Source organism: Lepidochelys olivacea, assembly GCF_965140295.1.
Source record: "Lepidochelys olivacea isolate rLepOli2 genome assembly, chromosome: 2".
Lineage (NCBI taxonomy): Eukaryota > Metazoa > Chordata > Testudines > Cheloniidae > Lepidochelys > Lepidochelys olivacea.
This window is the reverse complement of record NC_140412.1, coordinates 156126444-156140979: the sequence shown is the minus strand read 5'-3', so window position 1 is coordinate 156140979 and position 14536 is coordinate 156126444. Positions and strand designations below refer to the sequence as shown.

At 47.0% G+C, this 14536-nt stretch overlaps 1 protein-coding gene across 1 annotated transcript in view; it reads left to right on the top strand.

Moving 5' to 3' along the window:
* Window positions 1-4303: 4303 nt before the first annotated feature.
* The window catches only part of NR4A3 (nuclear receptor subfamily 4 group A member 3), a 31735-nt gene continuing 21502 nt past the window's right edge, over window positions 4304-14536 (top strand). The window contains exons 1-4 of the mRNA XM_084622005.1: window positions 4304-4376; window positions 7492-7641; window positions 10449-11341; window positions 13946-14075. Coding sequence (XP_084478131.1) covers window positions 10451-11341; window positions 13946-14075 — 1021 coding nt within the window. The 5' untranslated portion in view covers window positions 4304-4376; window positions 7492-7641; window positions 10449-10450. The remainder of the gene's footprint in view (window positions 4377-7491; window positions 7642-10448; window positions 11342-13945; window positions 14076-14536) is intronic.

Below are 14536 nucleotides of genomic sequence, written 5' to 3'. Positions count from 1 at the left end.
ACTTGCTCCCCACCCTAGTCTACTACATCATATTGAAGCTTCCCCTTATCACCCTCAGCTCTACAGAGCTCCACCCTTCCTACTTACCGTCCCTGATCAAGCTTTGTGCTGCCTCCTGTCTCCTTCATTGTCCCAATACTTCCAGTCTTGTCTACCCATTCACCAGTCTCCCCCTCCTTTTTCCACTTTCCCCTTATGCACAGAAAGGCAGTCACGGAGCTCATTCACAAAGCCCCTACGTTTAAGTCCCTCTTCCAGGCCCACTTCCTCCATGCTGCTTACAATGAATCAAGTTGACTTGTATATAAATATTATATAACTGGTCTGTTGTTGTTCCCTTTCCCCTAAGTTTTGTTCACTTGTCTGTCTTCAAATACTAAGGGCTGCCTGGAACAGGTCCCCTCCTTCTCAAGTGTTTCAAAAGCACTAGCATACATTTGTACAAAATTGACGAAAGTTTCCTTGGGTATAACTACATTGACTGCAGGGTAGCAGAGATTAATTCCAAATAGCAGGTTACAAACTCACTACTCCAAGGAGGAACTTGGCCTCAAGTGTTTCAAGGGACACGGTCAACTTGACTTTTTGAAACTTCCCCCTCCCCCCCAAAATCCAGTTAATGGTAGCATATCCTTCAAACAGGATGTCCTGAATTATTTTAAAATCATCTACACATTAATAAGGCTTTTTCTGCCCCTGCTTTGTAGAACAATCTTTTCAGCAAGGAAGAACCTAAGATAGGAGGTGAGCGGTCCGAAAGCGCAGGGGCGCGCTTTATACCCAGGCTGCTGTCAGACTTGACAAGTAAGCAAACTGAACACATGCAGATTTCTTCGCTCGCCGACCTCTGTCACTGATTGTTATTTTAGGAGTTATCTGTGAATATTGGAGGTACAGAAACCTGATTTCCCAGTTGAAGATGTCTCTCTAAACTAGGGGACCGGGGGGAAGGCTGTAATCAAGGGGAGGAATTACGGGAATCAAAAGGGAATCGGGGTCACTCCGGAACTGGGTTGAGGAAAATATCAGGCAACGCCGCAGCCCGTCCGCCGGGCAGCGGGCGTTGCGCACTCTCTCCAGTTCCCCTTACAGCCAGGCACAGCGGGACGAGTAGGCAGATGACAACATGGAAAGCGAAGTATTTTTATCGCGGCTGTGCAGGGGGGGACGGCGGGCGGAAAGTGCCACCAGTTCCCTCTGCCCTGGGCCGCCCACACAGGGAGCGCATCAAAGGGAATCTCCCCTGGTCTGCGGCTTGTCAGCCCCGGGGATGAGCGCACCGGCCCGTCATGGCATTTTCACTTCTCAACGCGCTTACTCAACAGGCGGGCGGGGGCTCCCAACAAGCCGCCGCTTCTGCCGTGAGGTCACCGCTCCGCTATGCGAGCCCGCCGCCGCCCCCTGCTCCGCTCCATTGCATCAGGCAGGGGTATCCCCACAGCGCCCGGCCGGGGCAGCCCTTGGCACGGAGTCCGCGCCCTGCCCGCAGGGCGGCGCAGGTGGGCTCCCGGCTCCCCCCGCCCTGAGCACCAGGCGGGCGGCGCGGGGCGTTTGGCCGGCGCCCGGGCAGGGCAGGTGACCGCAGGCGCTACGCATTCCCGAGCGGGGAATCACCGGCCGCCCCCGCGCCGGGGCACCGCGTCAGCCAGCCCGACAGCGGGCTGGGCGCTCGGTGGGACACGGTGCGGCGCGCCAGGCTGCCGAGGCACCTCTTGCCGGGAAGTTTCTCCAGCTTCCCCTTGGGCGGCAGCCCGCAGGCCAGCCCGGCTCTCCGCCTGCTGCTGCCGGCGGCGGCACTACCCGGTGCAGGGGCCCGGCCCCCGACCCACCGCGGCCGGCAGCCCGGGGGGGCAGCAAGGGCGCAGCAGCGCTCGCTGGTGAGCGGGCTCCATCCCTGAGGTCCCCCGCCCCGAGGAAGCCAGGCGGGGGCGCGGCCCTCACGACAATGGGACTCGCCAGGGCTATAAATACCCGGCTGCAGCTATATTTGGCTTGGCCGGATCAAAGCAGGGACCCAAAATAGCCCCAGCACCGCGCGCGCGCGCCCGGCCCGCCGCCGCTCAATGGGCTCCGCCCCCTCCCCCGCGCGATCGCAATCGGCTTACACAGCCCAGAGGCTAAATTTAGCAACACAGTTTGCGTCAATCACGCGCCTCTTGTGCGTCAGGTCTTGGGTCCCGCCCCTTGGAATGGAGCCCGGCGCATCGTGTGCGGGGATTGGGCGCGCCGGCAAGAGGACGGCGTTCCATAGTGACGTGTGCCCTCTGATTGGCTCCGAAAGGGGCTCGCTGTTTAAGAAAGTAGAAAAAATATCTAGTGTTGGGTAACCGCCTGCGGCCGGATTCCTCGCTTGGAGCCCAAGTGCTCCCTCTGTGAGATGGACTGGGAAGGGATGTGTTTCAGAGTAACAGCCGTGTTAGTCTGTATTCGCAAAAAGAAAAGGAGTACTTGTGGCACCTTAGAGACTAACCAATTTATTAGAGCATAAGCTTTCGTGAGCTACAGCTCACTTCATCAGATGCATATCGTGGAAACTGCAGCAGACTTTATATATACACAGAGAATATGAAACAATACCTCCTCCCACCTCACTGTCCTGCTGGTAATAGCTTATCTGATGTGACACTCACATAGGAGATCGAGGGCTGGGGGCGCTGAGCAGTGCCCCGGTGGACTTCTGGTCCCGGACTCACTGCAAGTTACATATTAAAAGCTCCGCTTGTTTCAGTGAGACTCTTACCCGCATGCACACACGGATTCACAAAGACACCCCCCCCCCCAAATAGCAAGCCAACCCATGTCTCCTTCAAATCAGAACTGCACCCCTCCCTCCAGAGAGGAAAAGCAAGAAAACCAGCTTCACAGGACTGAGTGCAGAAACCCATTTAGTTCCCAGGAATTGTGTAATATAGACACCAGAGGAGAAGGAGGATCGTGAATCCAGCCTAAACAAAGTGAAAGTGCGATCGGTGTCTCTTCTTTCACTCCCTCCTCGTCCCTGCATGTGTGTGAGCAGCAGCCGCAGCTGTTTCATTCAAATTTGTATTTTCTATGCAGTTTGCAATGTCCAGCTCTTATTTGTTTGGGTGCAAATTAATCCACCATATGGAGAATTATTATGAAAAGAAAGTAAAGTCTCCTCCTGAGGCTACCCTCATTCACATTGCGAAGACGCGAGCAAACATAAAATCAGACAGAGCAACAATCATTTGTTACAATGGATAACTGAGAGCCCAGCTAGAGCGAAAGCGAATTGAGTTACAGCTACACCTATAAGCAAAAACAACGAGGAGTCCTGATGAAGTTTCCCGAAGTGACTGGTTTGTGACCCGAGCAGAGAGACCCAGCCGGGTATAATGAGATCCTTCAGAACCTGCGCCTTGTTCCTACACTTTAAAAAGTTTCCTTTTACTTTTTTCTCTTAAACAGTTTTAATCGTCATCAATAATAAGCGCGGTTTACATGTCCAAAGTGTCGTCTGAACTTTACCTTATTAAATACTCTCTTATTTTGTCCTGAAATATATACGGTTAAGCAATGCTCCTGTGTGCAGTAACAGCATAAGGCATTGCTCTAATTCTTAATCCTGGCCATAGATATTATTGATAAATATCTACACTGCCACTAACATTCCCGCGCCTCCTGCACTCAGACCCAGCCTGCCAGCCATATCCTCCCTCTCCCCTCCTGGTAACGTCTCGCAGGTTGACAGCAGTCTGAAAATTTAAGCAGAGCGTCGCAGCCAGATGCCGGCAGTGTAGGTGCGGGGCCGGGGCTTTCTCGCACGCGCCGCACTGTACCGAGGGAGAGACTCACAGAGTCTGGGGCGGGCGGGCGCGCGGGGGGTGCGCAGTAGCGTCAGGCTCCCATGGCGTCACGATTGACGTCTCGCATTCCAGTCGCTCTATGGCGAGGCCGCTAGGGCTCCTCTCACATAAATGACGTTCAGAGAGAGGGAGAGGGAGAGAGCAGCGGCAGAGGAGTCTCCTTCCTCTCTCGCCTCACACACACAGAGACAGACAGAGAGAGAGAGAGAGAGACACCCAGGGAGAGGCAGAGGCAGATCTCTCTCACTGAGCCAGCGCATATAAACAAAGGCACATTGCTGCAGCTGGCTGATCATCACTCACTCTCTCGCACACACGCTCCACTCCGGAGCAGCACCAGCAGCAGCAGGCTGCTCTCAGCTCCTGGTCTCTCAAGCCTCCGTAATCCTTTCCCATGACTCGGGATAGCGCAGCCTCTAGCTGTACAGCCTCCAAGAACCTCTTGGGTTTGCCTTTTATAATTTTGCCACTGGACGGAGCCTACATGCACATTTAAGGAAACGGGCATTTACAAACTAGATGTAAAGACGGAACCGCCACAGCAATCAAGTATGTATATATGAATGGGAGAGAGAGAATGTGGATGGACTTGGTAAAAGTTGTGCTGCCGGTTATATTGCTCTTGAAATGACAACTGTTTGTGATGAACACCAGTGTTACTAATCTAACATGCTGGGGGCTGTACCCTGGAACTTTTACTCCTTTCTGTCCTGGGTGGATATATATTTGATGCTGTTTTGTTAGCCCGTACTTGAGACTTTTCCTCTCCTAAACAGGAGAGCTGGGTTTCTGAAATAGAAGCCTCAGCCGAAAACTACGGTATTTCTGCTAGTTGTTGTCATGGAAATGATGCTGCCGCCGGCGGTGGGGAGTTTGCAGCTCGGGTGAAGCGAAGAATGGCAGTCAATTCGTTAGTCTCTAAGGTGCCACAAGTACTCCTTTTCTTTTTGAGTAATTTGTCTCTTCCTTTAACTGTGCTTGGGAAATAAGTGGTTTTGTTTGTGCAAGTTAGGACTAATAGGGACTGCAGGGCAGGTTGATCTGATCTCGCTTTAGGAGAGAACAAACAAACTGCTGGAAGAGTTCGCCGAAGAGGTAATTGTTGGAATGTGGCATATTGTAATGAAATGAGATGGGATCTTTGTTAGGCACGTCTGCCTGGCAGATGCTCCTAAGAAATTTGCACTTTTCCCTTTGGAGGTCATAGATTGTAATTACTTACTATACAGACCCAGCACGTGTGTCACAGTACAGAGGAGCTGCATTTCACTCGCTGCCTTAACTCGCTGTATAACTGTCTCTCTTCCTAACTGTGCAACAGCGCCTGTCTTTAAAAGAATCCATAACATGTTGTATACTGGGCATTCAAGTGTGGTATATCGTGGGCAGCTATTGGTCTGCAGTATCGCGATACTGCGCTGTCCCGGTGGCGGCATGGATCGTCTAAACTTTAATACTTAACTTACGTTGTTGAGAAGTGTTGTTTGGTTTTCACCTTATTTTGAGCTAAAGGATTTAACTCCCAAAGTTTTCCCAAATAAAGGGCGAAAAATGCTATTTTTAGGGGGGCGGAGGGGGGTCCCCTGCGAGCGTCACTTTCAAATAAACTTCTGGAATTAGTCGCGGGAATTCTCTCCAGCCTGCTTCAGCTTATTAGCTTCTTCCATTCCTTTTCTTTTTTTTCTCCGTGGGGACTGTTGTATGTTAAATTCTTCTTGTCCCAATGATGACACGCTGAGAGCGAGAGGCTGAGAAACAGAGAGCGGCCGGGGCCGCTCAGAGATGAAATTGACTGAAGTTGCGCGCTATTTGCTGGAGTTCCGTGGGTTGGTTTGATAGTTACGTAGCGATTAAATTACAAACTAGCCGCTACTCGACATGCAGCTGAAACTTTAATGCAGTGACGCTTCCCCTTCGCGGTCCCTCCCGGGGTAAAGGAAGGTTTCGAAACTCAGCTGAAGAGCCACAATCACAATGGAGCATTTCACGGTTTCCTCCTCAGATTACCCGGGGGGGGGGTCACTTGGGGCTGAATGTAGAGTGTAAGGAGGAAGAAAGGCTCTTTGACAAGGGTAGTTATTCCTTCCTAATTTACAGCCCTCCAGGCTCTGTGCTCCTGGCTCAGCGGCCGCAGTCTGGAGGAGCGTTGCATGTTTGAAGGCGCAGAGAGTGTCTCTAGGTAACCGGCGGCTTTGGGGGAGGAGGGGAGCCCTGGGGCGCTCAGTGCAGTGGGAGAAGCGGCCTTGCAAGCGCTGGCCCAAGAGCAGGGAGGGATGGAAAAGCCCGGGAGAAGAAGAGGAGATGAGCGTTTGACACCCCGAGCGCTTCGCGGGGCATGATGGCAAAAGTAGGCGAAAGTTCCTGGCCAGGACTCGCGCTAATAGACACAAGGGAGGAAGTGGGGGGGGGGGTCTCTCCTGACACGGGCGGCGATGTTAGTGCCTCCCCGCCGAAATGCAAAGCCTCCCCTCTGATACGCAGGTGTTGGCTTCAAGAATAAGCGTGACAAAGCCAAACCAGGTAAGAGATGAGCCCTAGCAAAGCACCGGGGGGGGGGGGGAGGAGCGAGGGCAGAAGAGGGCGCAAGGGCCGCGGAGCCTTCGGGGGACAGGAGAAAGGCCGCTGGTTTTAGGGCTGCACTTGCTGAAGGCGAGGGGGGTTGTCAGTAGGCTACGAGGACAGCAAACGTGCTGGAGCCCTCCAGGTGCTGAATATTATCGGAAGAGGGAAAGGAACTTCTCTAAAATGGTGTCGTTATTGGATGCCCGACCCGCTGGGGGGGTCTCTCACCGCAGATTAGACTAAAGCGTCGCTTTTATATCGTGTGCGAGGGGCGCTGCAATCCCGAGGCAGGGCAAGAACAGAAGCTGGCATTGGGGCTGATCTAGGTGCGGGGGCTGATCCCCGGGGTTCCTCCACCCCCCCGGGGAGAGGGCGAGCGCCGACCCTTCGGGGACTGCACGGAGAAGGCAAGCTCGGCGGGGCGGGGGTAAGAAATCCTTTCAGTTCACTGCAAGAGCCTGTCTACCTTGGCCATACCTGTCCTCTGGCCTGGATCCACCCGGATTTAAACTTCCTGCTGGCCTGCCGAAAATGCCCCCACATGTAGCACAAAAAAGGGCCAAGCCAGTTAGAGGGGAAAGTTGCTAAACATTTTCCACGGCGTCTTTCTCTGGGCGAAAGGAGGAGGCTTTCATGGCTTTACGCCCAATCCGATCCCGATATTGCCATAACGTTGCTACTGACCGAAGAGTGTGTAAACTTCCTTTCCATGGCACCTTCCGACTCTTCCCCTGGCGTCCTGAGCGAGAGAGAAGGGGGAGGGGGGATGGCAGCATTAGGGCTGGAGTTTTCCTAACCTCGGGGGGAAAGGCTGCGACCTGCTTTCTGAGGAACACGAGAAGCCCCTCGCCGGGTTGGGGGGAGCTGGGGCTGAGTTCTCTCTGTCTCTCCCCTCCCAGTTCCCACGCTAACGCTGTTATCCCAGGCTGCAGGTGGCCGAGCAGTGGCTTTCCCTTCAGAACCTGCCTCCCATCGCCGGCTCTGCGGCTCGTTTTCAGCCCCACGGCGTGATCTCAGCCCGGGTCTCCGAGCCTGGCTCCCGCGCCCGGGGTGCAGACCGCCTTGTGACTCCCGACCTCTCTCTTTCCCTGCTGTGTGACAGAGCCCGGTTCGGAAGAGCGCCCCACGCTGAGTCCCGGCTCCAAACCCGGACCCGCAGACCGGCCCCAGCCAGCCCGCATTCCGCCTCCTCCTGCAGCCTCCGCCGTCCAGACGACCAGCCCCACCATTCAGCGAGCAAGATACCCTCCAGGTAACAGACACACCGCGGCTGGGGGGCCCCTGCCCGCTCAGAGCCCGCACACGTATTCAGCCCCGAAGTACGTGGTGTAAATGCAGAGTCGCTCCTCTGAAGTCAATGGAGTTATTCTGGGTTTACACGTGCAGAACAAAGAGAGCAGAATCCAGACAATTGGCTTCTCCCAGCAACAAGGAATTAGTGGAATCGGAGTGAGAATAAAGTCTCCTGCCAATACGCCGAGCTTCTTTTGCAAATGCTATCAACAGTTTTAATATTTTCAAACTCGTAGGGCCAAATTTCGCTCTTGCAACGCCATTTCGCTTTGAACAGGGCGCAGGGAGTTTGCCTTCGAGAAGATTTTGCTCCCCGATTTAATTGCATGGTCATTCAGAGACTGTATTTAATAAAACTTTTACTGTTATGACTGAATCCATAGGAATTAAAAGTCCCTGACCAACATTAAAAATTGAAAGAGAAAATTGCAAGCAAGTGGGTGGGATGTTATGGTGAACATTATTAACTCGTATTCTCATGTACCATTCTTGCAAAGATTTCAGAAAGGTTAGTGCCTCTGAATGTTCCTAACCAGATTTTGTATTGATTCATCTTGGTCTTGCTAATACATCGTTTTAAAACGGGGCTCGTGGTTATTTTAGGTACATTGTGTTAAGAAATAATAACAATTAAATTGTCACGTTATTATTTATTTTTGAGGAAAACTAATCCCAGTGCTTAAAGTAGAAAGAAAAAACAGGGGTTAGAACTAGTCAGTAGATCACACTGGGAATCAGGCTAGTAAGAGGAGTTCTGCAGATCCGAATAGATCCTTACCTTAATTCTTTCCTCCTCCTTTTCTTCAAATAGGGTTTAATGCAGATTTCTATTTCCTTATAGCAAATTTAGCATAATAGTTTCTTAAAGTGAAATAGCTATGTTATATTCAGTAGTGCAGGTATTCTTGCTGAAGAGAAGAGGAACAGCAGGTCATCTCTTATCAATGCCTGCTCCTGTTCAGCACAGGCAGAAAATCCTTCTCCTTCACAAGATTCTGTGTCAACATGTCAATTTGTGACATTATTTATCTGCTTGTTAAACTGCATTTCTCAAAGAATTTTCATTGGAGGTGTATGGAAGGAGTTTCATTTCCTTTTACTCTATTACCATATAAGCAACATATTTAGGAAAACCAGTTGTTTAACTTCCCTTGTTTGATAATATCACAAGTTGGCACTGAGTTTTCTTTCTTAATTTGCATTACTTCAGCTGTGTATATGCACCCAGAGACTGGCAGGCACATTTTAGAAATAAAAATAAATAAGATTTTTGAGGTAAGATTTAAGAAGATTTTGTCCTATTTTTAAAAAAATATATATAGTATTTGGATATATAAATAAAAGTAGTCTTCAAAGAATCATTTTAGGAAACAAAAGCAGTAATTTTCTCCCACATTTTTACAAAGTTCCTTGAAAACTTGAAAAAGCTGGTCTTTCTTCTGACATGAAAATCCAATAATTAAAATCTGTTCTTAATTTAAATGTGTTTCTCTACAAATTAGAAATTAAAAGTTTATTTAATAGAAATTAATTTGATTATTGTGTGAGAGTAAATGTTTTAAGAAACCAAAGTAAAGGGACTTCTTAAAATATCCAGGAAGAACAGCTACCTTTAACCTTTAGAAATGTTTGTATGTATCATTTATCCAGTGCCTCTGGAATATGAATTATACTGGTTATAAAGAGATAAACTAGTCCTAATTTTGAAATATATTTCCTACAAGGGTAATAATACTTCTTTACTTTCTCAGGTTTTCCATGTGAAAGCATTTCCCTCACTAATAATAAGATGTATGTTTTGTCAAAGTGAAACTCACTGACTGTCTTTAGCTTCAATTGCAAATACTGGGCTTGAAACCTGTAGTGACTAAGCAGGCAAACCTCATACAGATTGCTGCATTGGGTCTGTGAGCAATAAAGTGAAGAACAGAGAAGTGGAAAATAAATAAATAAATAAATCAACTCCTTGTATGAGTGAACTGGATTTACTTTCATGATGCAATGTAAAAAAAATACAGGACTAGTATCAACCTCAACCTAGATCTCCTATAGCAATCGAGACAGAAATACAGTGTACTTTTGCCTTTACGTTTTAAAAAACGTTAGGGTCTATTGTGCCATCTTTTTTAGCAGTCCTCCCTATAATGGGGAGTTCTTCTTAAAAGCTGATGGCAAGATATCCCCCTTAATTATGATCTGATCAAAAATACAGTATGAAGGCTCTAGGTCAAGTAAGAAGTATTTATCTTCACAGCTCCTAAGTAACAGATACAGTGATTTCAGTTGTGTCTTTGAAGTACACTCTAGACAATACCTTTATATACATAATAGACTGTGATAGTGTGGTTTTTCCACACATGAAAATTTTATGGCATAATTGCATGTATTCATATACTAGTTTCATGCTTCTTGTTTAATTCTCATTGACATCTATGTCTGTTAGGCAGTGGAGCTAGGGCAGTTAGGGCCAGCTTCTGCTCTCACTTACACCAGTGTAAAATTGGGGTAACTCCAGTAATTTCAGCCAACGTAACTGAGAGCAGAATGTGGCCCCATATGCATCTAATATATATTTCTTCTCAAATACTGAGTACTCAGAGGAAATTTATAACTCCCACATTCTGGCAGTGGGTGTCTAACTTCTCTCCGTGAAATGCAGGAAATCACCATAAAAGGCTAAGAGAAATGTAAGTGATGACCTGAAGCTGCAGCCGCAACGTGGTTGTTGTTTGTTGTTGTTGCTAATGGCCCCTTTTGCCCTTGCAGATATGCCCTGTGTGCAAGCTCAGTATAGCCCTTCACCTCCTGGTTCGAGTTATGCAGCTCAGACCTACGCATATGGCTCAGAGTACAGCTCGGAGATCATGAATCCTGACTACACCAAACTGACCATGGACCTGAGCAGCACCGAGATCACTGCCACCGCCACCACCTCCCTGCCCAGCTTCAGCACCTTCATGGAGGGTTACTCTGGCAGCTATGAGCTCAAGCCCTCCTGCCTGTACCAAATGCAATCTGCCTCCTCCAGCCAGAGGCCCCTCATAAAAATGGAAGACAGCCGGCTACATAGTTACCACTCCTCACTGCCGCCCTCCACAGATGAAGGGATGCCCAGCACCTCCATGTACTTCAAGCAGTCCCCGCCTTCCACGCCCACCACTCCCGGATTCCCTTCTCACCAGGCCTCCATGTGGGATGAACCCCCACATCCGCTGCAACCTGCACAGACCTGCATGGCCCCCAGCCACCTGATGGACTCTGCCCCTATGAAGACTGTGCCCACCCGCTTCCCCCTCTTCCACTTCAAGCACTCGCCACCCCACACGCCTGCAGCTGGTGCCCACATGTGCTATGACCCTGCTGCCCTGAGCCTGCCTCTGGGATCTGACAGACCCACTGCCGGTCAAACCACTATGGAGAACCATCCTTATGGGCTCCCCCTGGCCAAAAGAGCAGCCGCCTTAGCCTTCTCGCCACTGGGCCTCAATGCAGCCACTTCCAGCCTGTTGGGCGAGAGCAGTGGCAGCAGCAGTGGCCTGCCTTCCCCACCCAGCAGGAGCTCCTCGTCTGGAGAAGGCACTTGCGCTGTGTGCGGGGACAATGCTGCCTGCCAACACTATGGGGTACGGACGTGCGAGGGGTGCAAGGGCTTCTTTAAGGTGAGAACCGTATATACTTACGCACAGATGCCAACCCCCCATCCCAAGTCATCCCCACACCATTCACACTAACCACTGACTGCTTCAGTTGTTGTTATGCTGATAAGTTCACCCAGAAAAGTTAGGATGATTCTGTGAGCCAAGTGTATGTTAGAGTGAAAACCCACCATCTGGGTAGTGTGGTGGGGGAAGGTAGACACCAAGTGACTATTCATACAAAGCCAAATAATATCTTCCAGAGGATGTAGTGTAGAGATTGGGCTAGTTCTCACCCAGAGTCTCAGGGCGTGGCTACACTGCAGGTTAGTCTGCACCAAAGAGGTGTAAATTTTAGTGCACATTAGTATGTCATGCACTAACTGGCCTGTGGGACCCTACTGCCGTGAACTAAAAGTTCCCTAGTGTGCGTTAATGTAATCCTGGCCATTTCAAAAAGTACTAAGAATGCATGCAGTGTGCAACATGCTAGTGTGCACTAGGATTTATACTGCTCTGGTGTGGACTAACACACTGTGAAGACAAGGCCTCAGTTGGCTGAATCACTGGAGCTAAACTGATATACACCAGCCTAGTGTCTGGCACATAATGACTTTCCGTGAAGTGCAGGGCAACTATTTCAGGAGCTTCTCTTGAAATAAATCTAGCTGCATTTATTTTGCTCTCAACAAATTGGACTTTTCTGAGGCATTCAGACTAATTAAATATTTTTAAAACAAGGCATGAAATACAGATGTCCCAATAATTCAGCTAGTAGTAACAGTGAAAAGTGTAATCTCCCTCCATAGGGTAATCCAAAGAAATGTAGATTTAAGGACATGCCAAGGAGGCAATTGAGTCAATGTATGTTATAAAACAGAACATTTGTAATGCTAGGAAGTTGCTGCTTGACTACAACTATTTAGTTGAGAAACCAGTGAATTCTGATCTGTGAAAGGTATTAAGTAGTGCAATGATGAAGCACTATTCAGTGCCTCAATATTAGCTCTGAGACTAACTGAGAAGGTTCTGGGTACAGGTAATACATAACGCATTCACTATGAAGAAAAATTCTGCTTATGCTTTCTGGGTTTATGTATTTTTTGTTTGTTTTTAATGCTAGGTTTTAGTATTTGTTTTTGCTTTTTACAGATCGTATGTAAGGTTTCAGTTTACTCTTACAAATGGCATGTTTAAATTTAGAGCTTGCAGTAGATCTTAGGGTTTGATTTATTAGTATCAAGGTTGAAGGTTTGATTTAGTCAATTTCTTTCTGTAAAGATCGGAGACCTGCTCCTGTTTAAGTTAATGGAAGTTTTTGCATTGGCTTTGATAGGAGCAGGAAGTTTAAAACATTTTTTTATTGCACTTACTACTAGTAACATTACTCAATGATAATACTTTTATAATATGGTAAATATACACATATCTATTAAAACTCTTAGTTGTGTAAATATAATTAGAATAGGTACCAAAAATCATCTGGGAAAAGTAGCTATGAAGTTCCTACTCCTGTGGAAGTCAATAGCTAAACTGCTGTGAATTTATATGGGAGCAGGATTGGGCCCTAAATTTACAAAATGATTTTCCAAGTACAAGATGCAGTTGTCATTTAAGTGGTGAATGATTTGATGTGTTTCTTATTTTTATTACTTTTGATCTTGTCTTTTATTGCACAAGGAACACAAATGTGAAAGAAATAACATTTTTCTACATAATTTCATATTGATGAAAGATTCAGTTTATAATGTCACAGTAATTATGAATTTTATTGTGGTTGCTTTTAAGTCTTTGCTATTAATTGCTCATCTGTGGTGAAATTGAGTTATTTATTGAAATAGCATTGATTTTAAATATTAAAACACATTACACTTTTTGTACCAATATCTGCTTTATTCTTTTTCTAGTCTTAACTTATTTTTATAAAATCTGAACTATTTGATAGCTTTCAAAATTATTTGTTAGAATATAAATATAGGATTTTAAAAATAAATTGGTCAGCATCTCTCCAAACGTTTGTTTTATAGCTAAGCAAGTGTCAGTATAAATATAACTCCATTCATTTTCTCCAAATTAAGTTATTTTTCCATGAGAGTTAACTAAATTGTGAAAGGTTTGGGGGTTTTTTGGTTTGGTTTGGTTTTTGTAGTTTTGATTTCATCTGTACTGATTTTAATGGCTAGCAAAACCAGTTATTGTGATATTTGACTAACAACAGCGATAGCAAGAGAAGTACATACCAGGTTATTTTGATTCTATTTTAATAAGGTCAGTAATAATCAGGGGAATGAACCAAGTAGAAAATTGTTCCCAAAGGGATATTAAAAGCGGAGATAATCTAATCCCCAAAGGTAGATGCGATGACCTGGTAATTTCAGATATGATTTTATCATTCAAAGTTGGCTGTCTCCTGAGACTTGCTTCAGAACAATCCTAGACAATTTTCATTGTCAGCAGCTAACACCAATAAAACTGTTTTTCCTCCGGGCTAGTGTGTTAGGAAATTAATTTTATCTAATTATACAAATTGCACTGTCGCTTTTCACATTGTAATTAAAATACATCTTGTCAGGTCCTAGCTCATTCAAGAAACTATCAGTTGACTATTTCTGCGTTGCATTTTCTCAGAGAACAGTTCAGAAAAACGCAAAATATGTTTGTTTGGCAAATAAAAACTGTCCAGTGGATAAGAGACGTCGTAACAGATGCCAGTACTGCCGCTTTCAGAAGTGTCTCAGTGTCGGCATGGTTAAAGAAGGTAAGGAACGTATGCTATCATAAGCATAAATATCTGAATATTAAATTTGCTTATGTTAAAATATATAAATTTAATTTTATGAGGAATTTTATAATGGTAGGCTTTTTAGTTTACTTACCTCCAAAGCGTGGGTCTATGCAATATATGTAAGTTGTTTTTTTTCTTTTTCCAGGCGTTAGGTTTATAATATCTGGATACTCTGGAACCACAGGTTCAAGAACTGCAAGGTCATCAGAGGAAGATATTTTCCCAGTGACCCTGGCCAAAGTTTCTCCTCCCTTTCCTGCTGTACAGGGTGCTGTACTGCAGTTGGCTGCCACCTCACAGAGGGGCTGCATTACATTGTGTCCTGCGTACCTTTACATAGGGCGCTGGTCTGTTCCCATGGAATTAAATATAAGGTTTGCCATTGATTGTAATGGAACCAGGATTGAATCCTGCAAATGCTTAAGGATGTGAGT